Source organism: Narcine bancroftii, chromosome 6 (genome assembly GCF_036971445.1).
Source record: "Narcine bancroftii isolate sNarBan1 chromosome 6, sNarBan1.hap1, whole genome shotgun sequence".
NCBI lineage: Eukaryota > Metazoa > Chordata > Chondrichthyes > Torpediniformes > Narcinidae > Narcine > Narcine bancroftii.
In genome coordinates, this window is record NC_091474.1 from 254,340,904 (window position 1) to 254,367,155 (window position 26,252).

A 26,252-nucleotide genomic window follows, 5' to 3' on the forward strand; every position below is an offset into this window, starting at 1 on the left:
GCCCCCCCCGCCTCCTCGCCCCCCCCGCCTCCTCGCCCCCCCCGCCTCCTCGCCCCCCCCCGCCTCCTCGCCCCCCCCGCCTCCTCGCCCCCCCCCGCCTCCTCGCCCCCCCCCCCGCCTCCTCGCCCCCCCCCGCCTCCTCGCCCCCCCGTCTGCAGACACCGTGGTTGAAGTGAAAACACAATGCTGGAGAAACTCAGCAGGTTAAATACTGTCAGTTATCGTGCAAAGATAAAGATACTTAACTGATGTTTTGGACCGGAGCCTTTCATTAAAGTACGGAGAAATTTCGATGGGCGTCCAAACATAAGGCAAAGGTGGCGTGGAGTATGCTCCCACAAGCAGGAGGTAATAGGTGGAGAAGGGAGGGAGGGCAGAGAAGCAAGGAGGCGGATGGCTTGGTGAATAGAGAGAGAAGATGGTGGCGAGCTAATGGGAAGGAGAGATGAGAGCGGGTTAGCTGAAACCCAAAAAGTCGTGTCGACGCTATTCGGTGGGATAGTGTCCGGATGGAAAATTTGGTGGTATACCTCCAATTTGCGGGTTGTGGGATAGTGCATGAGGTTAGCATAACCTTAAGCCAGTCCTCTTCAAGGATTCAGTAGTGGAGAGGGTCAAGAACTTCTAATTCCTATCCTGCAGCCTCCATGTTGATGCAGTCATGAAGAAGGTTCGCCAGCGACTAGACATTGTGAAGAATTTGAGGAAATTAGGTTCGTCACCGAAAACCCCTGTAAACTTCTACAGGTTTCCCGTGGAGAGCATTCTGGCTGGTTGCAGCACTGCCTGGTACAGAGGCACCAACTCTCTGGACAAGAATCAACTACAGAGAGTTGTTGGCTCGGCCTTCGACATCACCGGCACCAGGCTCCACTCCATTGAGGCAGTGTCTTAAAAATCAGCCTTTGTCCTCAAAGACTTCACCTCCCAGGCCATGCCCTCATCAGGAAAAGGTCCAGGAGCCTTTGACGAACACTCGGAGGCTCAAGAACAGCTTCTTCCCTGCTGATTTGATCAATGAACCAAAGATACTGCCTTATTTTTCATGCACTATTAATATTATTAGTGTTGTAAAATGGTTCGTAATACGAATGTTTGCACTGTGATTCTGTCAGTAAACACCAAATTTCATGACTGACCTGTTCGTGACAATAAATCCTGATTCTGAGGCCACGGACGGGAAATGGTTGGCCACTAGGAGATCCCTGACACTGATGCAGACAGAGTGAAGATGCTCAGTAAAGCAATCTCCCCATCTGCGCCCGGTAGACTGCCACAGTGGGAGCACCAAATGCAATAAATCAATCCTGTGGATAAACAAGTGAAATGTTGCTTCAAACTTGAAAGGCCTGATTGAAGCCCTGGACTGTGGTTAGGGTGGAGGTATGGGAGCATGTGTGGCACCTTCTGCAGCCACAAGGAGGTTCTAGAGGACTGGAGAGTGATTAAAGTTGTACCCTTCTTCAAGAAGGGAAAAGGGACATCAGGAATTTTTAGGCCAGTAAGCCTCACATCAGTAGTCGGGAAACTGGTAGAAAGGATCAATGGTCAGATTAGCGTCGGTCAGTATGGCTTTGTGAGGGGTAGGGTTCGGGTTGGGACATGTTAGTGGTTTGAGGAAAGGAGGTAGTTAACTGCGCACCGGTCGAGGCAAGGTCATGGAGGGAGACAGTGGCTTCTCCTGCCTGCAAATAGACTGTAGCGCTTCTGGCAACACGTCCTGCCAGTGAATAGACTGTAGCGCTTCTGGCAACACGTCCTGCCAGTGAATAGACTGTAGCACTTCTGGCAACACGTCCTGCCAGCGAATAGACTGTAGCGCTTCTGGCAACACGTCCTGCCAGCGAATAGACTGTAGCACTTCTGGCAACACGTCCTGCCAGCGAATAGACTGTAGCGCTTCTGGCAACACGTCCTGCCAGTGAATAGACTGTAGCGCTTCTGGCAACACGTCCTGCCGGTGAATAGACTGTAGCGCTTCTGGCAACACGTCCTGCCAGTGAATAGACTGTAGCGCTTCTGGCAACACGTCCTGCCAGTGAATAGACTGTAGCGCTTCTGGCAACATGTCCTGCCGGCGAATAGACTGTAGCGCTTCTGGCAACACGTCCTGCCAGCGAATAGACTGTAGCGCTTCTGGCAACACGTCCTGCCGGCGAATAGACTGTAGCACTTCTGGCAACACGTCCTGCCAGTGAATAGACTGTAGCGCTTCTGGCAACACGTCCTGCCAGTGAATAGACTGTAGCGCTTCTGGCAACACGTCCTGCCGGCGAATAGACTGTAGCGCTTCTGGCAACACGTCGTGCTAGCGAATAGACTGTAGCGCTTCTGGCAACACGTCCTGCCAGCGAATAGACTGTAGCGCTTCTGGCAACACGTCCTGCCGGCGGCTGCTGGGATAACCTCTAGATTTCAGAGCAAGTGTGATAGTTTTCCAAATAGTGGCATCAGCCCACACCACTTGCCCGTTACCATGTGGATTATAACTAGTAGTGATACCTTTTGCCAGGAGGGGTTGTCTAAGCTCAGTGCTCATAAAGGCAGATCCTCTATCACTGTGAATAAAGTCAGGATCACCAAAAATGCTAAAGATTTTATCAAGGGAATGAATAAGAGTGGAAGCTGACACATCGGCACAGGGGATGGCAAAAGGAAAATGTGAGCATTCGTCTATAACATCAAGGAAGGAGACGTTTTTATTGTTAGATGGTAGAGGTCCTATGAACTCGATACTGAGGTGCTCAGAAGGTCTGGTAGATTTAATAAGACTTGCCTTGGAAGACTTGTAGAACTGGGGTTTGCACTCTGCCCAGACTGCACATTCCTTCGTCATTTGCCTGACGTCTTCGAGTGAATACAGCAGGTTGAGAGATTTCACATAATGACATAAATCATCAGGAAGTTCTTTCAAGCGATTGGATTGTACACTAACGCAGGTCATGTGAGATAGTGTCAGGAGGATCGTTCAGCATCCCTGGGCAGTAGAGGGTCTCATAATCATAGAGAGTTCAATCCTCCAGCGCATGATTTTATCATTTTTAAATTTGCTTTTCAATTCCATGTTGAACATGCAAGCGACTGACTTCTGATCGTCAGCAATGTGAATCTTTTCCCTGCTACATCGTGTCTCCAATAATGAATGGGCTCTACTATAGCCTGTGCTTCTTTTTCAATGGAGGAATGCCTCAGTTCCAGCCCCTGTGAGAAAAGGGCTACGGGTCTACCAGCTTGGTTCAGTGTGGCAGCCAGAGCACAGTCAGAGGCGTCAGATTCGACTTGGAAAGGCAAATCCTCGTCAATAGCAGACATTGAAGCTTTGGCAATGTCTAACTTGATGCTCTCAAAACCTTTGTGGGCTTCCGCTGACAAAGGAAAAACAGTAGTTTAAAAAAGTGGTTGTGCCTTGTCTGCATAGTTAGGCACCCACTGTGCATAATGAGAGAAGAAGCCTAGACAGCGTTTGAGAGACGTCAGTGTGGTTGGGGGAGGCAGTTCCATGAGAGGTCTCATTCTTTCAGGGTCGGGGCCGACTTCATCCCTTTCGACAACATAGCCCACTCTAGCCAGGCACAGTGCGATACAGATTACGTTTAGATCTTTGGCCATCTGAAATAATTTATTCAAATTACGATTGTGATCCTCCAGGGTTTTGCCACATACGGTGACGTTGTCCAAAAAGGAAAAGGTGGCCTGTAAGTCGTGGACGTCCACCAACCTATCCATTTCTCTCTGGAAAACAGATACTCCATTAGTAACTCCAAACAGAACTCTTCAAAACTGATAGAGCCTGCCATCTGCTTCAAATGCCGTGAACTGTCTTTCCTTTTAGAGCAGAGGTACTTGGTGGTAAGCTGACTTTAAGTCTATTGTGGAGTATATTTCGTATTGGGCAATCTGATTCCCCCAGGTCAGAGATGCGAAGTAGGGGATATGCATCTAACTGAGTGAATCTGTTCACAGTCTGGCTATAGTCTACAACCGTCTGGTGTTTTACCCTATTTTTGGCAACTACAATTTGAGCTTGGTTCAATTTATGCAGTCGGTTGATTTCGTTCTTAATAAATTCTCTATTCCCTTTACTATAGCGTCTACTTTTCGTGGCTATAGGTTTACAGTCTGGGGTTAAATTGGCAAAAAGGCGTGGTGGATTAATGTTAAGAATTGATAGCCCACAGATTGTCTCCTGGGGTACAGTGAATGAAGGTAGTGGCCTGTTAAATGCCAGTTCTATACTCTTCATTTGGCACTGGAAATCTAACCCCAACAACATCTGAACACATAAATCTTTGTACTTGATTCCTTGCAAGTTCAACGTTACTCGACAACAGTTCGCAATTTCTTTCTTGAGTCCATAACATGCCATAGTAATTCTGTGTCTTAAAGGGTACAGTTTAAGCCCCAATGGCAGAGTGGATATAGCTGTCAGTACTCCTAAAATCAAATAAACAGTCAACAGGTTTCCCGTTTACCTTCCCCTTCATCGTGGAATGTTTCAACTGTGATCGAGTGTGATAGACGCCAGAACAGGACCACACGACTGAGACGTCCCGTGGGAGCTCGGCTCGTCACTGGTCGTTCCACTTGCGGTTTCCGAGAAAGAAGTGTCAAATGAGTCGTTGGTTCTCCAGGTAATCATCCCTGCCATCTTGCTGCGGCGTCTCATCCCATCCTTGGTGCTTGTCTTCTTCGTCTCTCAGCACGGACTGGGCGATAACTCCTGAGCTCGCAGGCTCTCGCAAAATGTCCCCTTTTTCCACATCTGCCACCATCTGAGCACAGTGAGCACAGATGCAGCGTATGTCTACTGAAGCAGCACTTCCTGAAGCGGTTCCTACACGGCTCAGCAGCGGGTCACCGTCACGGGAAACAGACGGAGGGAGTAGCTTCAGCACCTTGACCGACCTTGTCCCCTAGGACTTTAGCACTCTACAGCATTGCCCTGAAGGTCTGTCTGCAGTAGCGTGGCATTAAAAGTCAGGTCGGAGTCTCCGGTAAGCATTGTCTAATTGACTTCAAGCCCAGTCCACTTATGAAGGCGTCCAACATTAGAGTGTCTCGATGAGCTTCAGCTGTAACAGTGGCGAAGGTACAGGGTCTTGACAGCCCCTTCAGTGCGAGAGCAAAAGCATTGTTGCTTTCATTGGGACGTTTTTGGGTGTGATGTGGGTGTCTCACAAACAATGTGTTCAGTGGCATATCGTAGCAGAATCTGAGTAGAGCCAGGGCATTCTGATATACGGCTGTTTCCCTGATCGCTGAGTATGGAACCTCTCCTAGGAGAGCAACTAGATGATCCATCTTCACGGGGTCTTCAACCACATTGTTCTCTCACGTGTGCTTCAAAGTACTGGAGCCAGTGATGAAATATTTTGCTGGTCTAGGAACATCTTGATCTACAGTCTTCCAGGTTTCAAGGAAGTATCCAGAGCTGAGTCTGTTAAGAGAAGTGAATTGAATATTACTTGGCTTTTATTAACAGACTCAAAGCTACCTCAGTCTGGCCAGTGGAACACTGAGCACCATCTGTTACACCAGCTCGGCAGTCACTCCTACAGCAGTAGCCAATACACAAGTACGTCTGTGTGAGTGACAGTCAGTAATAATACATGGAGGAAATTGGAGCTAGATGAACTTTGGATCATTTAGGAGGTGGGGGAGTGATAGAGAGGAGTATTAGGGAGATAGTCACCTCCAGAAATCAGGAGACAGGTAGCTGGGTGACTGTAAGGGGAGGGAAGAGGAATAAGTATACAGTTTTGGATCCTGTTGGTGGGGACGACCTACCAGGGACAAGTTGTCGTGGTCACGTCTCTGGCACCGACACTGGACCCTCAGCTCAGAAAGGAAGGAAGGAGGGAGGAGAGGAGTGCAGTAGTTAGGGGATTCGATAGTCAGGGGGAACATAGTAAGTAGGAACAGGAGTAGGCCAAAAATGGCCCATCGAGCCTGCTCCACCATTCAATACGATCATGGCTGATCTAATTTATGACCTAACTCCACCTACCTGCCTTCTCCCCATATCCCCTAATTTCTCTATCATGTAAAAATTTATCTAACCGAATTTTAATTATGTTTAATGAGGCAACCTCAACCAGTTCCCTGGTTAGAGAATTCCAAACATTCGCTACTCTCTGGGAAAAACTATTTTTCCTCATCTCTGTCCTAAATCTACTCCCCCGAATCTTGAGACTGTGTCCTCTCTTCTTAGTTTCCCCGGCCAGCTCAAAAAACCTTCCTACATCTATCCTATCCATACCCTTCATAATCCTATATGTTTCTATCACATCTCCTCTCATTCTTCTGAACTCGAGCGAATACAATCCTAGAGGATTTAATCTTTCATCATAAGTCAACCCCTTCATCCCAGGGATCAACCTAGTAAACCTCCTCTGGACTGTCTCCAAAGCCAGTTTATCCTTCCTCAAATATGGAGACCAGAACTGGACTCAGTACTCCAGGTGCGGTCTCACCAGTACCTTATACAGTTGCCACATTAGCTTTCTACTCCTGAATTTAATTCCTCTAGCGACGAAGGCCAACAATCCATTTGCCTTCTTAATAACCTGCTGCACCTGCAACCTAACTTTTTGCGATTCATGCACAAGCCCTCCCAAGTCCCTCTGCACCACAGCATGCTGTAGTTTTTCACCCTTTAAATAATATTCAGCTCTTTTATTTTTCTTGCCAAAGTGGATAACCTCACACTTACAGGTTTTCTCTGGAGGATCGGAAGTTGAGGGGGAGGGAGCTAAGAGACATTTATAAAATCAGGAAACTTTTGTAAGCCCTTTGACAAGGTCCCGCATGGGAGGTTGGTCAAGAAGGTTCATTTGCTCAGTATTCAGGATGAGGAGGTAAATTGGATTGGATGTTACTTTTGTGGGAGTAGCTTGAGAGCGATAATGGATGTTTACCTCGCTGACTGGAGGACTGTGACTAGTGGTGATAATGTGGGAAATTGGATCAGCAAGTTTGTAGATGACACTAAGATTGGAGGCGTTGTGGACAGTGAGGAAGGTTTTCAAAGTTTGCAGAGTGATCTGGACCAACTGGAAAAATGGGCTGAAAAATGGCAGATGGAGTTTAATGCAGACAAATGTGAGGTGTTGCATTTTGGAAGGACAAACCAAGAAAGGACGTACGTGGAAAATGGTCGGGCACTGAGGAGTGGAGTAGAACAGAGGGATCTGGGAATATAGATACAGAATTCCTTGAAAGGCATCACAGGTGAACAGGGTTGTCAAGAGAGCTTTTGGCACATTGGACATCATAAATCAAAGTATTGAGTACAGGAGCTGGGATGTTTTGGTGAAGTTGTATAAGACATTGGTGAGGCCAAATTTGGAGAATTATGTGCAGTTTTGGTCACCGAACTACAGGAAGGATATCAGCAAGAATGAGAGAGTGCAGAGAAGATTGACTAGGATGTTGCCTGGACTTCAGGAATTGAGTTACAGGGAAAGGTTTAACAGGTTAGGACTCTATTCCCTAGGACGTAGAAGAATGAGAGGGGAATTTGTGATAGAGGTTTACAAAATTATGAGGGATAAAAAGAGAGTAAATATGAGAAGGGTCTTTCCAATGAGATTAGGAGAGATAAATCCAAGAGGACATGGTTTTAGGGTGAAAGGGGAAAGGTTTGTGGGAAAATATGGAGGAAGTTCTTCGCTCAGAGTGGTGGGAGTGTGGAATGAGCTGCCATCTCAAGTGGTGCATGTGGGCTCACTCTTAAATTTTAAGAATAAATTAGATAGATACATGGGTGGGAGAGGTCTGAAGGGTTATGGAATGGGATCAGGTCAGTGGGAATAGCGGTGTGATGTTTCAGCACAGAATAGAAGGGCTGAATGGCCTATTTTCTGTGCTGTAGTGTTTTATGGTGTTCTTCAGGGACCGGTGCTGGGCCCACTGTTTCTCATCTATATCAATGATCGAGCTGATTCTGTGGTAAATTGGATCAGAAAGTTTACAGATTTCAAAAAAATATGGGGTGTTGTGGACAGTGAGGAATGTTTTCAAAGCTCGCAGAGGGATCTGGTCCAGCTGGGAAAATGGGCTGAAACATGGCTGAAAATAAATCTGAAATGTGTGTCGGGAGGAGATGGAGGGAGATGGGAGGGAGATGGGTGAGGGGGACATAGCCAAGGTTGCGTTTGATTTTTGACACCATGTCCAGCATTTTACTGTTGTGATCTCGTCAGCCTCTCCTTGTAATTCACCCTTGTGAATGTTCTGCACCCTTTCCACGTTACTGCTGTCTCGTCCAGGGTGGGTGAACGGAACAGGTCACAAACCTCCAGATGACCTCTCTAGCATCCTGCCTGGCTGTGAGGAGATGAGTGCTGGCCGTGCCATCCCTCGCTGATGCTCCCAGCGCCTTGTCTGTCTGCCACTCCTCCACCTTTCCCTCTCTCACCCTCTGCTCTCTGCCAACAGGCCAAGATGGGGTTCCGTGAAGGGGAAGGGCTGGGCAAGTTTGGCCAAGGTCGCAAGGAGATAGTGGAGGCTTCCCTGCAACGAGGACGTCGAGGTCTAGGTCTGAAGGTGAAAGGGTTCGATGGAGACCTCAATGTTGACTGGCAGGAGGAGACTGAGGTAAGGATGCTGGCAGTGGTCACTGACAGGACCAGAATGTCACTCACTCTGACCTCTTCCCCATGTGTCCCCAGTGTCCTGTTCTCAGCATGCTGATCTGTGAAATAATTCCTGCTTCTTCTAGCCCACTGCTTATGAGCACGTAGAGTGGTTTCCGGAATGTTCCCTGGAGATACCCCCTGCAACAGAGCTGCGTGACTGGATGTGCATTGGACAGGTACAGTGATGCTTTACTGTTGCTCTGGGTGGATTTGATGCGTGTTAGCCTCTCTCACTCTCCTTCCTATCCCACTTCCCCCAGCGCAAGATGGAGATCGATGATGAGACCGAGTTCTGTGACGGCCAACTCCTGAAAGACCTTCTCCAATGCAAGGTTTGTGCCCTAGCCATACTGGGGTGGGGTATAGGGGAACGGGAGATGGTGAATCATCGAAAGCATGGAAAAGAGGAGCCCCTGGAGCTGTATCCACCCCCCATCTCCTGTCCCCTCCGTCTCCTGTCCCTCCCGTCCCCCCCGTCTCCCATCCCGCCCGTCTCCCGTTTTCCCCCCGTCCCACTCCATCTCCCGTTTTCCCCCCCGTCGTTGTGTTCCCCCTACAGTCTGAGAAGCATCATCCACCTCTACTCTCTGGCTTGTTCTGTCCAGCCATTGTCGAATCCAGTTCACAATGAATCCCAGCGTCTGAACCTTCCTGCCCAACCTCTTTAGTGGGACCTTGTCAAAGGCCTCACTGAAGTGCATGTAGACAACATCCACAGGCTCTCCTTTCTAACATTTTTAATTTTTATTTTTAATTAAAATTTTTAAAAGTAGTCATACAGCACGATAACAGGTCATTCCGGCCCACAAGTCCATGCCACCCAATATACACATTATCCTACACTCTCGATACATTTTGAACGGTGGGAGGAAACCAGAGTCCCCGTGGATAACGTACAAACTCCTTCCAGACAGTGCGGGATTCGAACCCTGGTCACTAGAGCTGTAAAGGCGTTGTGCCAACTGTGCCGTCTTGCCAACCACCTTTCCCTTCCTCTGCAACCTGGTGATTCAGGAAGGGGCACCACCATTGTCTCCTCAGCTTCCTCCTTCAGAATCCTAGGTTGTAGCCCATCTGGTCCAGATGATTTATCCACAAATCTGAAGAAACTTTCAACATACTTTCATTTTGCTGGCTCACTTCTCTTCATTTTCCATTTTTGCTCCCCTTTTTGCCTGTTTCATTACTTCCTGGTGCTTTTCAAAAGCTTCCCAATCCTCTCACTTCCCACTTATTTTCACCATATTGGACATCCTCCATTTTGCTTGTCTGTCAGACTTCCCTTGTCAGCCACAGCTGTCAGCTCCCTCATCCTCCCTTTGGAACATATCCACCCTTGGGATGAAGTTGTTCTGTGCCCTCTGGGTAAAGCTCGGAAATCCAGTCGCTGTTGCTCTTCCATCGTCCCAGCCAGCGCCCACTGCCTGTCACAGTTGGCCAGTTTCTCCCCCCCCACCTATATTGTCCCCTTTATCCCACTGACACATCTGGTTTTAGATTTTGCCTCAGACTGCAGGGCAAATTCTACCACATTATGATCACTGCCTCCCAAGGGTTCCCCGATCTTCAGCCCCCCTCAACTCTGGTTCATTACCCAACACTCCATCCAGAATTGCCATCTCCCTGGTCAGCTCAGCCACAGGCTGTTCTGAGAAGCCATTCTGAAAGCATCTGATCAATTCCTTCCCTTGGAATCCAGCACCAACCTGGTTTTCCCAACCACCCTGCATATTGAAATCCCCCGTGAGGATGTAACCCTGCCCTTTCTGCATTCCTTCTCTATCTCCCTCTAGAGTTTGCACGCCCCATCCTGACCAATGGTTGGAGGCCTGTATATAAATCAAGGGTCTATTTCCCCTTGACGTTTCTTAACTCAACCCACAGGGATTCTGCATCTTCTGATCCAATGTCTCCTCTCTCCCAGGATTGAATTCCATTTGTAACCAGCAGAACCACCCAGCCCCTCTGCCTCCTGATACACTTGTGTTTCCATGGACATTTAGTTCCCCACTGCAGTCTTCCAGCCTCGACTCTGTGATGGCCACTACGTCATACCTGCCAACTTCCAGACCCACCACAAGGTCACCTCCCTTATTCCCCACACTCCGGGCATTGAAATACAAGGTCTGCAGCTCTGTGTTCACTCCCTTCTCTGCTTTGTCTCTAGAACTTAAACATTTTTACCCTGATGTCTGTGACTTTGTCCCATCAACAGCCTGTCCCTTCCTCACAATCTCACCACATCCTCTTGTACATCATCAGCCTGAGTGCACTGGTTCCCAACGCTCTGTCAAACTATTGCAGTAGTTTCAAACAAGATATAAAAAGTTTCTTCAAGTATATAAAGAGTAAAAGAGAGGTGAGAATGGTTATAAGACCAATAGAAAATGACGCTGGAGAAATAATGATGGGAGACGAGGAGATGACAGGAACTAAATGAGTATTTTGCATCAGGCTTCACTGTGGAAGACATGAGCAGTGTGCCAGATGTCGAAGGATATCAGGGAAAGGACGTGAGTGCAGTTACTACTTCAAGGGAGAAGGTGCTCAGAAAGCTGAACAATAGAAATTCACCAAGACAAATGGTTACTTCAACAAAAGTTACTTTTAATTTTCTTTAAACATAAAAACAGGATCAAAGTTTAACTTATTATGATTTAACTTGACCCCCTTCTAATTCTAAGCGCACGTGTATGTAATGTGTGTGTGTGTCAGTTCAGAAAAGTTCTTTGGTTCACAGTTCAATCTCACTTCTCCAAGTTCACTGGCTGTAGGCAATTTTTATACTGTGCACAGAATTTAACATTTATGAATTTTCACCAGACTTTGGTGCTTGAAAGGTAACTGGTTACCGCTCCTTTTCAGAGAGGGATTTGTTGCTCGTTAGACACAATCTGATTCCTTCCCATCAGTCACGTCAGTGTCTTGCTGAAGAAAGTTGCCCCATCAGGGTTCTCCGGATAACCTCTTTCTTTCAGTTCACCAGAATTCCTTTTCTGTTTCCCTTATTTCAAGTGAAACATTATACAGCCAGCCATCTCCTCTTTTATGGACCACAAGGGCTTTGACCAGACTGAACTAGAACTCACAACCCATCTTCAAAATGTTTTTTTTTTTTCCACAAGCTTGCCAGCTTGTCCTGTTCCAGCACAACCCTCTCACGACAGACTGTAGCTGTGAACCCAGTCTTCCAGGTCCATTCATCAGTTGCTTTCCAAAACAATAATCCATAAATCCACAGCATGTCCAATTAACACCTACTTGTGAAGTCCTTATAGGCATCCTTCAAAGTTTTTGAAAGGGCACCCGGAGCCTGGATTGTCTGGCTTGAGCAGACCTCTGGCATTTTAAATGAGATCTATTGTGAAGTGTTTGTATCTGATCTGCACTAAAAAAAACCTGCCACAATTTATCTTCTATAAAACGTATTTATATACAATATAAAATATAACAATCTGTCACACTTTCCCCTACAAAGGAATTTTAACTTGAGTTAAAATTCAGTTATAACTAAACTGACTTTACAATCACTGAAGTGATAAACAGGTCACAATATATAACATGTTATAACAATGTAGCCCAATGTTGGGAGTATATACTTCTTCTCTCTTCTTTCTTTGGCTTGGCTTCACAGACGAAGATTTATGGAGGGGGTAAATGTCCACATCAGCTGCAGGCTCGTTTGTGGCTAACAAGTCCGATGCGGGACAGGCAGACACGGTTGCAGCGGTTGCGAGGGAAAATTGGTGGGTTGGGAATGGGTGTTGGGTTTTTCCTCCTTTGTCTTTTGTCAGTGAGGTGGGCTCTGCGGTCTTTTTCAAAGGAGGTTGCTGCCCGCCAAACTGTGAGGCGCCAAGATGCATGGTTTGAGGCGATATCAGCCCACTGGTGGTGGTCAATGTGGCAGGCACCAAGAGATTTCTTTAGGCAATCCTTGTACCTCTTCTTTGGTGCACCTCTGTCTCGGTAGCCAGTGGAGAGCTCGCCATATAACACGATCTTGGGAAGGTGATGGTCCTCCATTCTGGAGACGTGACCTACCCAGCGCAGTTTGATCTTCAGCAGCGTGGATTCGATGCTGTCGGCCTCTGCCATCTCGAGTACTTCGATGTTGGAGATGAAGTCGCTCCAATGAATGTTTCTATACATGATCAATTTCAACATCTTGACAAACAATCTGCCATCACATTATTTGTACCTCTGATATGATTAATTTGCAGATTATATTCTTGCAATATTAAACTCCAGTTTAATAATCTGTTTTTATTCTTCATTGAATTAAAAAACACCAGAGGATTGTGGTCAGTGAATATCACAATTGGTTTATGAGAGGTACCGAGATATGCATCAAAATTGTGCAGAGCAAATATTACAGATAACGGTTCTTTCTCAATAGTGGAATAGTTCCTTTGATGAACATTGAATTTTTTTGAAAAGTAGGCAACTGGATGGTCAATTTCATTGTTTTTTGTAATAAAACTGCACCTGCTGCTCCCTCACTGGCATCCACTGCTAAAGAAAATGGTCTGTCAACATCAGGAGATTTTAACACAGAATAATTGCATAGCATCTCCTTTAAATTTTCTAAAGCTGTCTGACAAATTTTAGTCCACACAAATTTCTCCCCTTTGTTCAAAGGTTGGTTAAACCTCAGCAAAATTTCTGCAAAACTTCCTATAATATCCTGCTATTCCTAAAAACCTTCTCACTGCTTTCTTGTCATTGGGAGTAGGAAACTCAGAAATAGCCTTCACCTTAGCTTGAATAGGTGCAACTTTGCCATGACCTAAGTTGTCATAATAGCATGTCCAAATTCATTTTTAGCTAAATTGATAGTTACGTTTGCTTTGGATAACCTTGCAAACAATTTGTCCTCCCTCAGATGTTCTTCCCATTTGTCACTTTTTGTGACCAAGTCATCAATATAAGCATCTATATGAGTTAGCCCTTGGATTACTTTGGAATGTTGCAGGGTCATTTTTCATGCCAAAAGGTAACACATTATACTCTTATAAACCAGATGGAGGTACAAAAGCCGAAATATTCTTTCCTCTCTCAGTTCAAGGCACACACCAGTAACCCTTCAACAAATCCAACTTAGTAAGAAATTTAGCTTTGCTAATTTTATCAATACAATCATCTATTCTCAGAATAGGATAGGCATCTGTTTTAGTTATTGAATTAACCTTCCTGTAATCTGTACAGAACCTAACAGTTTCATCTGGTTTCGGTGCCAGAATACAAGGAGAACTCCAATCTGAGTTTGAAAGTCTAATAATATCAATCTATATTCCACCTCCTGTTCCATGATTTTACTCCTCTGAGTGTTTATTCTATATGGGTGTTGTTTTATGGAATTTGCTTCTCCTACATCTACATCATGATAAATCACTGTTCTTTTTGGAACATCAGGGAACAAATTTGTGTATTTCAAAATTAATTCTTTCAACTGCATCTGTTCTTGTGACTTAAGATGGCCTAACTTTTCCTCCAAATTTTCCAAAATTGCTGAGTTAGACAGGTGCACAGGAACCATGGTTTCTTTAAGGGTTCCCTCACAAGATTCTGTTTCATAATCTTATGATCCACCACTTCCTCAACCCTGTCAACAACTAACACCTCTGATACAGACTGTTCTCCACTACCCTTATCCTCATAAGAAGGTTTCAACATATTGATGTGACAAACCTGAATTTTATTCCCACGATCTGGAGTGTTAACAACATAGTTAACATCGTTCAGTTTTGATTTAACTACATACAGCCCAGAGAATCTAGCTCTCAAGGATTGTCATGTGTTGGGAACAAAATTAACACTTGAATTCCTGTTCTAAAATTCCTCACTTGAGCTTTCCTGTCAAATGCTTCATTTTACCCTGAGCCATTTCCAAATTTTCTTGAGCCAAAGTCCACACTTTTTCTAACCGATCTTTAAATTTAGAAACATAATCCAGCAAGTCCAACTGCACATCCTCATTTACCCACTGTTCTTTTATCAACATTAAAGGTCCTCTAACCTGATGTCCAAACACAATTTCAAAGGGGTTGAAACCTAATGACTCCAGCACAGCCTCCCTTGCTGCAAATGACAATCAATGAATCCCTTCGTCCCAATCTTTTCCATTCTCCAGACTAAATCCTCATCATATTTTTAAGAGTAGAATGAAATCTGTCCAAAGCTCCCTGAGTCTCAGGATGGTGTGCAGATGAAGTGATCTGTTTTATTCCCAACTCATAAATCAACTGTTGAAATAATCCAAAGTTAGATCCATGATCATTCTAGTTCTCTTTAGGCAAACCAAAAGTGAAAAATCTTTCCAGAGCCTTTACCACTGTTTTGGATTTAACATTCCTTAATAGTATAGCCTCTGGAAATCTCGATGCTGTATACATAATTGTTAATAAGTACTGATTCCCAGACTTAGTTTTAGGCAGGGGACCTATGCAATAACCCTCGTGAAAGGTTCCCCAACAACAGGAATAGGTTGTAATGGAGCCACTGGAGGACTCTGATTAGGTTTCCCCACAACCTGACAAAAATGACATGTCCAGCACTATTTACAACATCATTCCTCAAACCAGGCCAGAAAAATTGTCCCAAAATCTTATTCATGGTTTTCTTTACACCCAAGAAGGGTGCACTGTGGGCTAGATTTAAAATTTCATTCTGGTAATTTCTAGGAACAACCACCTGATGAATCCCCCCCCCCCCCCCCCACTCTTCATTAGCAGGAATATCAAGAGGTCTCCATTTCCACGTCAACAATTCACCCTTCAAGTAATAACCACAATCCATTTCTTTAATCTCCTGTTCACTTACTGCTTTGTCCCTGAAGACAAGATCTGTATCTATTTTTTGTTGCTGAATTAACTCTTTCCTTGACAAAGAGAAATCCTCTCACAATTAACCTGCTCTTTCAAGACTATTTCAGAAGTACTGGGCAAGTCTCTATCAACTGGATCTTCTTCAGATCTCAATAATTTCTTAGTCACAGACCTTGTTACAGCACATGCAGGATGTATCTCACAATCCTCTTCAATATCCTTACAAGGGCGATTTGCTAATCTCAAAACTGACCCAAAAACTGACTCCTCTGCCAAATAATTCCCTAATAAAAATGAGACTCCCTGCATGGGTAACTTTGAAATGACTCCTACTACAACAGGTCCTTTAACTAATTCTGAATTCAGCACTATGTTGTGAAGAGATATTGACTCTACTTCACCTCCAACACCTTTAATCAAAGCCGTCTCCCCTGTGTCAGTCTTTTAATCAAGCGTAAAACATTCTCCAACAACAGCGACTGAGCAGCTCAGTATCTCTAAGAATTTTAACTGGAACCTGGGATTCTCCCTCCTTTACTGAAACCAAGCCCTCTGACACAAAAGGTTTGAAAACATCCATGACACCCGTACCAGGTTTGGAACATCTGCTCTCCTTACATTCAACTGTCTGAACAGATGCTTCTGGTAAAACCTCCTTTTCTTGTCTCTTTTTCAATATTAGACAATTCGCAATAACATGACCAGGTTTCTTATAAAAATAACGTACCAATGCAGAAGTTCTGTCCTTTCCCACCTGACCTTCATCTTTTCTCTTAATATTCTCTCCAGACTTAATTTCAGGTTTACTAATCATTTCCACATTAACTCTGAAAAGGTTTACTAATCTGAAATTTGTTTTTGTGAATCGAGACAATTAATCTGCTAACTGGCATTTACTGCCACATCCCCATATCTCTTTCATCCAGGTATAATTTAATCTCATTGGGAGCGCACCTTTAAATTTCTTCAATTAATATCAATTCTTTCAAACTGTCAATCATTATTTATTCTTTTTGAGGGGCACCAATGGTCAAAACATACAGATTTTCCCAGAGCAAAATCCATATAAGATTGGTTCCATTTTTTCAACAAACTCTCAAATTTTTGTCTATACACTTCTGGAACCAACTCATAAGCTTTCAATGCTGCTTGTTTAACAGGATCATAATTTGCCATTTGCTCTGTTGTCAAGTTAGAGGATGCAAATTGTACGTTTTCTTTCAACACACTTTGGAGCATAAGAGGCCATTTTTCTCTTGGCCATCTTGAGCTCTCAGCAACCGTTTCAAAAAACTGAAAATAGGTATCTGTATCTCCCTCATCAAAAGGAGGAACTAGATTTATCTCTCTACTAGCCACAAACCTCTCCCCAGGAGTTACAACCTCAATTCTCTTACCTCCCTCCATCTCAATTTTTAACCTCTAATTGAAACCGTCTGTCCCTTTCAATCTGTTCCATCAAGGGGAAAGAGTTCGATCTAAAACTAATATATTATGCTTCAACAGGGGTGACTCCCATAGGATGAGGGAGGAATTGGGCAGCGTGGACTGGGAGCACAGGCTCATTGAGGAAACAGTTGAAGAACAGTGGAAGATTTTCAAAGAAATATTTTGTAATGCTCAACAAAAATAGATTCCGGTCAGGAAAAAGGGCAGCAAGGGAGGGAAAAATCAACTGTGGTTAACATTGGAAATAAAGGAGAGTATAAAATTGAAGGTGCAGGTGTACAAAGCTGCAAAGAGCAGTGGGAAACTGGAAGATTGGGAAAACTTTAAGAGACAACAAGGAGTTACAAAGCGGGTAATAAGAAATGAGAAAAAGGATTATGAAAGTAAATTGGCACAAACTATAAAAACAGAAAGCAAAAAATTTTATAAATATATAAAACGGAAGTGGGTGGCCAGAGTTAACATAGGACCCTTGGAGGATGAGAAAGGAAAACTGGTAGCAAAAAATGAGGAAATGGCCGAAGCATTAAACAAATATTTTGTGTCAGTCTTCACGGTGGAAGACACGTCCAGCATGCCCAAGTGCAGAGTTAAGGATGCGAATGTTGGGGAGGGCCTTGATAAAATAGTTGTTACAAAGGAAGTAGTGATGGAGAAACTAATGGGACTAAAGCCAGACAAATCATCTGGTCCTGATGATATGCATCCAAAGGTTCTGAAGGAAATGGCAGAAGTTATAGTTGATGCATTGATGGTCAGAGACCAAAATTCCTTTGGATTCTGGGCAGGTCCCAGCAGACTGGAAGACAGCAAATGTCATGCCACTTTTTAAGAAGGGATGTCGGCAGAAGACTGGAAATTATCAGCCAATTAGCTTGACGTCTGTAGTTGGAAAAATGCTTGAAGCCGTCATAAAAGATGAAATAGTGAAACTTTTGGAACATAAGGGTTCAATCAGGCAGATGCAGCATGGTTTTAGAAAGGGAAGATCTTGTTTGACAAATTTGTTAGGATTCTTTGAGGATATAATGGGTGCGGTGGATAGAGGGGAACAGGTTGATGTTGTATATTTGGATTTCCAGGTGCCGCACAAGAGACTTATCAGTAAGTTACAGGAAAGTGGAGTCCAGGGAAGTCTATTGGCCTGGATTGAAAATTGGTTGTCTGACAGGAGGCAGAGAGTCGGAATAAATGGGAGTTTTTCAGGTTGGCAGAGAGTGGTAAGTGGGGTGCCGTAGGGGTCGGTGTTAGGCCCACAACTGTTCATCATTTACATTGATGACTTGGAGGAGGGGACAAAATGTGGTGGAGCCAAGTTTGCGGATGACACCAAATTGAGTGGAAGAGCAAATTGTAATGAGGATGTGGAGAGTCTGCAGAGGGATACAGTTAAGCTGGATGAGTTGGCAAAGGTCTGGCAGATGGAGTACAATGTTAGTGTGAGTTATCCACTTTGGCAAGAAAAATAAAAGCTGAATATTATTTAAAGGGTGAAAAACTACAGCATGCTGTTGTGCAGAGGGACTTGGGAGGGATTGTGCATGAATCGCAAAAGGTTAGGTTGCAGGTGCAGCAGGTTATTAAGAAGGCAAATGGAATGTTGGCCTTCATCGCGAGAGGAATTGAATTCAGGAGTAGGGAGATCATGTTGCAACTGTACAAGGTACTGGTGAGACCGCACCTGGAGTACTGTGTCCAGATGGTGAATCTGTGGAATTCATTGCCACAGAGGGCAGTAGAGGCAGGTTCATTAAATATATTTAAGAGGGAATTAGATATATTTCTTCAGTATAAGGGTATTAAAGGTTACAGAGAGAAGGCGGGGACGGGGTACTGAACTTTAAGATCAGCCATGATCTCGTTGAATGGCGGAGCAGGCTCGAAGGGTCGAATGACCTACTCCTGCTCCTATCTTCTATGTTTCTACTAGGTTGATCCCTGGGATGAAGGGATTGACTTATGATGAAAGATTAAATCGTCTAGGATTGTATTCGCTCAAGTTCAGAAGAATGAGAGGAGATCTTATAGAAACATATAGGATTATGAAGGGTATGGATAGGATAGATGTAGGAAGGTTTTTTGAGCTGGCCGGGGAAACTAAAAAGAGAGGACACAGTCTCAAGATTCGGGGGAGTAGATTTAGGACAGAGATGAGGAAAAATAGTTTTTCCCAGAGAGTAGTGAATGTTTGGAATTCTCTCACCAGGGAAGTGGTTGAGGCTGCCTCATTAAACATATTTAAAATTCAGTTAGATAAATTTTTACATGATAGAGGAATTAGGGGATATGGGGAGAAGGCAGGTAGGTGGAGTTAGGTCATAAATTAGATCAGCCATGATCATATTGAATGGCGGAGCAGGCTCGATGGGCCATTTTTGGCCTACTCCTGTTCCTACTTCCTGTATTCTTATGTCCTCTCTTTGTTTTTTGTCTTCCTCTGCCTCATTTTGTTGTTTCTGCAACTCAAAGTTTCATTTCTCTCTTTCTTCCACCAGCCGGAATTTCTCCAATTCCAATTACAATTCAACAGATCTATCCTCCGGAAAATTTTCTAAGTCTTTATCAACAAATTTTCCCTCACAGTTCCTTTGTGAGGCTCGCTTGACTCCAGCGCCGACTCCCCACAGCGTCGTGGAAGATGGCGCTGGAGCCCGAAGACTCATCCTCCGGATTATGAAGATTAATTGCACATATGCGCTACATTGACTTCAGCCGTGCGTCGGGAGATCAGAACTCCTGTGATCTAGCGAGGCTGGACCGTCAGGAGGAGGGGTCCGAACCCAGGAATGGGGAGAAATGCCATCGATTTCAGTGGTTGAAGAGGAAGGTGACATGGGTGGGGGACTGGAGGAGGAAGACCATTATCCATGTACAGAAGAAGATGACAGTCATTTATGAGGGTAGGCCTGTATCTTAGCAAGTTCCAATAAAATCTGAATCTGATCCTCAATATTCGGAATCGAGAAGTCAATTGGATATGTTGTCAAAGCAAATGGAAAATCTGGCATATCAAATGAGTCAAGGGTTTTCTTCTCAGAATAAACAAATTACTGGTATGAAAGAAGAGATGTCGTTAATTAAGTTGGATGTGGCATAGTGTGTGAATTTGGTGGATCAAGTACAAGATAAGTAAAGATGATGTGGAACAACATTAAAAAAAAAATGAGACAGATGGAGGATTCTGTTACTGGATGGTAAATTCAGAGAAATGATTCATTGAAGAAGATTGATGCTTTGGAGAATCAAAGTTGGAGGAATAATGTGAAGATTGTTGGTCTCCCAGAGGTTTTTGAGGCTCCTGATCTAGTTGAATTTTTTCAGAAGTGGATTTTTGGGGAAAGAATATTTCCTGAATGGCTTGGAATTGGATAGAGCTCATAAGGCGATAAGGAGAAATCCTCTTCCTGGTCAAGCGCCACTTTCTATCCTGATCAGATCTTTGCCTTATCGAGATGGAGATTTGATTTTAAGAGTTGCAGTTCGGAATGTGAGAAGTAATCAAGGCCCCCAGTTGTTGAGATTAATAGTTTTCTTTTATGCTAATTTGAGTCAAGTTGTCATTGGGAGTGGAAAGGAATTTAATTCTGCCAAAGCTGGTTTGTGGAAGAAAGGATCTAAATTTGCCTTTCAATATCCTGCCATTCTTAGTTTTTTTATGGAAACTTTTAATCTCAGTTCTTTACTGAAGCTCTTACATTTGCTAATTCTGTACCTGATATCAAATAGAAGGAAAGTCGAGAAACTCTCTTTCAACAGTCTGTACCAGCAAAGAAGGAAATGAAGGATGGTGTTCAAGACAGGGGATCTCAACAGTTGGTTGAAATTAACGTTGATGATCATCGAGTTAATAGAGACTTGGAAGAAGCTTATCATATTTGAAATGATTTATTTTTTTTGTTCTGTTTGGGAGAGAAGGTTGGTTTGGCTACTGTTCCTTCCGAAGTCGATGGCCACTTTGTGGCATTGGTCACCCAATGATAGTGATAGGGTGGTACAGTTTTTTTGGGGGGGTTCTTTTTTTGTGTGTGTGTGTATTTACCAAGGGGTGGAGTCCCACCATGTGGATAAGGTGGTTTTTGAGATAAACTGAAATGATGGGTAATTTAAATTTTGCTACTTTTGATATTAATGGGCTGTAACGGCAGCTACTAACTCTGAAACTCACCACAGGACGCTGAGGGGTTTCAGTTGAACTGGTTTATTCAAACTTCGCGCACACCCTTTAAGGGAGGCAGGAGCTCCGCCCCCGCATTGGTGGTGACATCATCACATTCACCCGATGCGCGCTCTGTGGCCTAAGCCACGAGGCACTGAGATCCCCTGACAACGCCATCTTCCTGCAGCTTCCCCGCCGGTGCGGCGATACAAGCGGGGCCAGTTCGCACAAGAGATGTGCGCCACCACAGGGCTCAATAATCCGATTAAGAGAAAAAGAGTATTGGTATATATTAAAAAGTTGAAGGTTGACGTTGCTTTTTTTTTGCAAGAAACCCATTTGACTGAGAAGGAAAATCAGAAATTGAAATGAGACTGGGATGGTCTTCATTTAATTCGAAAGCAGGAGGTGTAGCTATTTTGATAAAGACATCTTTTAAAATGGAATTGGTTATTGAGTCAGTTGGTAGATTTAGTTGTTACTTGTAAAAAAAATTCTGAATCATGGACTTTGATGAATATTTATGCCTCTAATATAGATGAGAAATTCATGGTGGATCCTTTTTAATTTGAATCAGTAATTATGGAGTTGATTTTAATTGTTGTTTAGACCTATTGTTAGATGAATCTCCAAATACAGTAACTTAGACAAAGATGGCAAGGCAGTTAATGACATTAGTGAAAGATATGAATTTAGTTGCTATCTGAAGGAAATTGAATCCTAAAGAGAAAGATTTTTTTGTTTTATTAATTTTGTCACGATTCTTATTCTAGATTAGATTTGTTTTTAGTATCAGCACAGTTGCAAGGTCGTGTATTATCAGATGAATATAAGAGTAGAACTCTGTCTGATCATTCATTGTTATTAGTAACATGCACAGGCTCAGAAAGGATTTATTCTACATGTAGATGGAGATTTAATTCTTTGTTGTTAAAAAATGTGGAATTTTATAAGAGATCAAATAGTTATTTTTGGAAATAAATGGATTCAGTTAATAGTAAATTTGTTTTATGGGATGCTTTAAAAGCATATTTGAGGGGACAAATTAGTTTTACAAATAAAATTAAGAAACAACATGTAGCTGAAGTAAATAAATTAAAGAAGGAGATAGAGATTTTAGAAAAAAATTTACAGCAGAATTGAATGGATGTTAAGAAAATACATTGGATTAATATGAAGTTACTACAGAGAACTAAATATGAAAGCGCTCATAAGGTTTTAGCTTGGCAGTTAAAATTGGAACAACTTTCAAGAACAATAAATGCTTTTAGATTACATATAAACCTCACGATATTAATGATGTGCTTAGGGAATTTTATGCAAAATTATATACATCTGAAGATGAAGCTAAAATTGATGTTTTTATCTGACCTTAATTTACCTTCTTTGAGTAGCATGAATGTTAAGGATTTGGATACTCCTTTTTCTTCTAGAGAGGTAATAAATGCACTTTGATCTATGCCAAATGGGAAGTCTCCAGGGGATGATGGCTTTACTTCTGTATTTTTTATTAAAAAAATTTCAGGACTACTAATTCCATATTGATGGAAGTATTGAAACAGGTGACTGAGACATCTTTTTCTGAATTCTTTTTCTCGGGCAATTATGACAGTTATTCTTGAGAAAGATTGGGATCTGTTGAAAGCTGGGTCTTATAGACCAATTTCATTGTTGAATGATGATTATAAGGTTGTAACGAACGCTCTAGCTAATAGATTGGCAAAATATTTACAGATTTAATTCATTCGGATCAGACTGGATTTATTAAAAAACGTTATTCGACAGATAACATTGTGAAGTTGATTTCTTTGATTAATAGTTCTCGGGAGGGATCCAACCTACCAATGGTTATTTCATTGGATACAGAGAAGGCTTTCAATAGAGTTGAGTGGAGTTTTTTATTTTTAAAGTTTTGGAGAAATTTAAATTTGATCCAATTTTTACTGGTTGGATTAAGGTTTAATATAAAAATCCTATTGCTAGAGTCGTGACAAATGGACAGTTCTCTTTACCTTTTATGTTGAATAGATCAACGAGACAAGGATGTCCTTTGTGGCCAGCTCTTTTTGCGTTAGTTATTGAACCTTTGGCTCAGCTGATTAGGCAAGATGGTAAATATCAAAGGTATTAAAGTGAAATTTGATGAATTTAAAATTAATTTGTTTGCGGATGATGTTTTGATGTATTTAACAACCTCAGAATTCTTTGAAGCGGTTACATGATGGACTGGAACAGTATGGTGAAATATCAGGCTATAAAATTAATTGGGATAAAAGTGAGATTATGCCGTTAGTGGCAATGGATTATTCTCCTTGTAAACATATTGTTAAATTTAGATGGTCAGATCAAATTAAGTATTTAGGTGTTAAGGTAGATAGTAATTATAGTCATTAATATGAATTAAATTATTTACCACTACTTTCTAAAATTAAAGACTATTTGAATCAATGGAAAGATTTACTGAAGAGTTAATTGTATTAAAATGAATATTTTTCCTCAGATTCAGTATTTATTTCAATCTATTCCTTGTAAGATTTCTCAAAAATTTTGAACTCCATGGTGAGAAAATGTTTATGGAAGGACAAAATGGCTAGGGTATCTTTACAAAAATTAACCTGGAAATATGAATCAGGTGGTTTGCAACTTCCGAATTTTCAAAATTATGATGCAGCACAGTTGAAATTTATTAATAGAATGTTTGATTTGGAAAAGTCATTGATATGGGGAAATATTGAATGATCTCAAATTGGTGAGAAGGGGATGGGTCAGTTTATTTATAGATGGAACCCTGTTATTGAGTAATCGTGTCTGCCTGTCCCGCATCGGACTTGTCAGCCACAAATGAGCCTGCAGCTGACGTGGACTTTTTACCCCCTCCATAAATCTTCGTCCGCGAAGCCAAGCCAAAGAGAAAGAAGAGATAATTTACCTAATTTAAAACATTTTAATGGGATTATGGTAAAAAAAATGAAGTTATAGGTACTCAAGGGAAGATTTCAGGCAAAACTGCTTTGTATCGAAATAAACTTTTTCCCTTTCTGCTTAATAATCAACTTTTGAATTTATGGGATCAAAAGGGTATTCAATTTGTACAAGATTGTTATGAAGCAGGCTATTTTGTTTCTTTCAAAGAATAAAAGAGAAATATATTATTCCTTCAAATACTCTTATTATCAAATTAATGCTTTATTGATAATTTTGGACATATTTTACGATTACCGAAATTATTGAAATTTGAAATTTTACTTTCAGAGGGTAGTAAGAAGGGATTTATATCTGAGATGTATTCTTTATTACAGAATAAAATCCCCAAGTTGGATTTGCATAAATCTAGGCTGAAATGGGAAAAGGATTTCGGAATAGTAATTCATCAAGATGATTGGATGAATTTACGCAGGGACTGTATGATTAAAATGATAAAATCTCAGCTATCGGTTAGTTCATTACAATTTTATTCATCAATTATATTTAACCCTGGAAAAATTAAGAAGATATAATTTAATTTCTTCAGATTTATGTTTTAGATGTCAGAAGGAAGTAGGTGCTTTTTTACATTCTACTTGGTGATGTGAAACAGTAAAACCTTTTCGGAATAGACTTAAGGAAATTTTAGAAGTTATTTTGAAAGTGAAACTTTCATTGGATCCTTTCGTATTTTTGTTGGGTAAACATTAAGAGGTTAAGTTTAGAATTAAGATTAAATAGATTTCTAATTGCATTTTTGAGATTGGCATTAGCTGTAGCCAGAAAATGTTTAGCAATTACTTGGAAAACCGAGACTGCTTTGAATTTACAGAGATGGAATTGAGGTCTTGTAGCCCGTTGGAGAAAATAACATATGGTTCGCTGATGGGCCCTTATTTGGATGATCTGGGTTTGAATTTCTGAATCCCCTGGCCGCAGTGGTGGTCTTTCTCTAATCTATGGGAATTACTTAATGAAACTTGTTATTATGATTTCATCTCCTCCTTCCTTTCTTTCTTTTTCTTTGGGGGATAGGTTAGTGAGGGGTGGGGCTGGTTAGGGGGTGGGGTTGGTCTGTATAATAAACCATGTATGTTTTTAAGTTTTATCTATTATTGTATATGATTTTTGAATATATCAAATATTTTTAAAAAACAAATTTTCCCTCCCCTATATAATATTTGACTATAATCCTTGGTATTTGTATTTTTCTCATCCAATGCTTGACGTCAGTCATTTTAATGCCTTAGATACAGCCATCAGTTCCTCTTCCTCTTGCTCGGTAGCTCTGCAGGTGATGGTTGTAACAAAAATGTATCAACATCCATTGCTGCTGTTTTTCCCAGACACCAGCTTTAAATTAGCTTGAAAAAAAACTCACTAATAAAATACAAAAACTCAAAGTTTAAGATCCTAAAACTCCAATTTTCAATCTGAAAGGATGACCCCCCCAAATGTTTTGAGCCCAGAGGACCCCAAAACCCAACAGCAATAGAAATTCACCAAGACAAATGGTCACTTAAACAAAAGTTGCTTTTAATTATCTTTAAACATGAAAACAGAATCACACTTTAACTTCTCTACTAACTTACTTAAACCTAACTTAACCCCCTTCTAATTCTAAGCGTGTGTGTGTGTGTGTAAGTAAGTTCAGAAAAGTTCTTTGGTTCACAGTCCAATCTCACTTCTCATTCCTCCAAGTTCACTGGTTGCAGGTAATTCTTAGACTGTGCACAGAATAGAAACTTGCCCCATTAGGGTTTTCCAGGTGATAACCTCTTTCTTTCAGGTTATCACAGAGTTCCTTTTCTGTTTCACTTATTTCAGGTGAAACATTAGACAGCCAGTCCTCCTCTTATATGGACCACAAGGGCTTTGACCAGGCTGAGCCAAGCACTCACAACCCGTCTTCCAAATGGGGTTTGTGGATGAGCTTGCCAGCTTGTCATGTTCCATGCCCAGCTGCTGCAGCTGAAGTGTAGAACTGAATTCTCTCTCTCTCTCTCTCTCTCTCTCTCTCTCTCTCTCTCTCTCTCTCTCTCTCTCTCTCTCTCTCACTCACTCTCTGAGAAAACCGCATGACCTTCTTAGAACAGCCAACTGCATAGACAGACTGCAGCTCCAGACCTAATTGTCCAAGTTTGTTCATATGTTGCTTTTCAAAACAATGATCCATCACTCCACAGGAAGTCCAATTAACACCTACTTGTGAAGTCCTTA

The 26,252-nt window shown here is 42.3% G+C and overlaps 1 protein-coding gene across 1 annotated transcript in view; it reads left to right on the forward strand.

Annotated features, from left to right (window-relative positions):
- The window catches only part of LOC138737397 (cap-specific mRNA (nucleoside-2'-O-)-methyltransferase 1-like), a 71,371-nt gene that overhangs the window by 7,766 nt on the left and 37,353 nt on the right, over nucleotides 1–26,252 (forward strand). Inside the window, exons 3-6 of the mRNA XM_069888145.1 lie at nucleotides 8,440–8,598; nucleotides 8,723–8,815; nucleotides 8,900–8,971; nucleotides 24,368–24,502. Coding sequence (XP_069744246.1) covers nucleotides 8,440–8,598; nucleotides 8,723–8,815; nucleotides 8,900–8,971; nucleotides 24,368–24,502 — 459 coding nt within the window. The remainder of the gene's footprint in view (nucleotides 1–8,439; nucleotides 8,599–8,722; nucleotides 8,816–8,899; nucleotides 8,972–24,367; nucleotides 24,503–26,252) is intronic.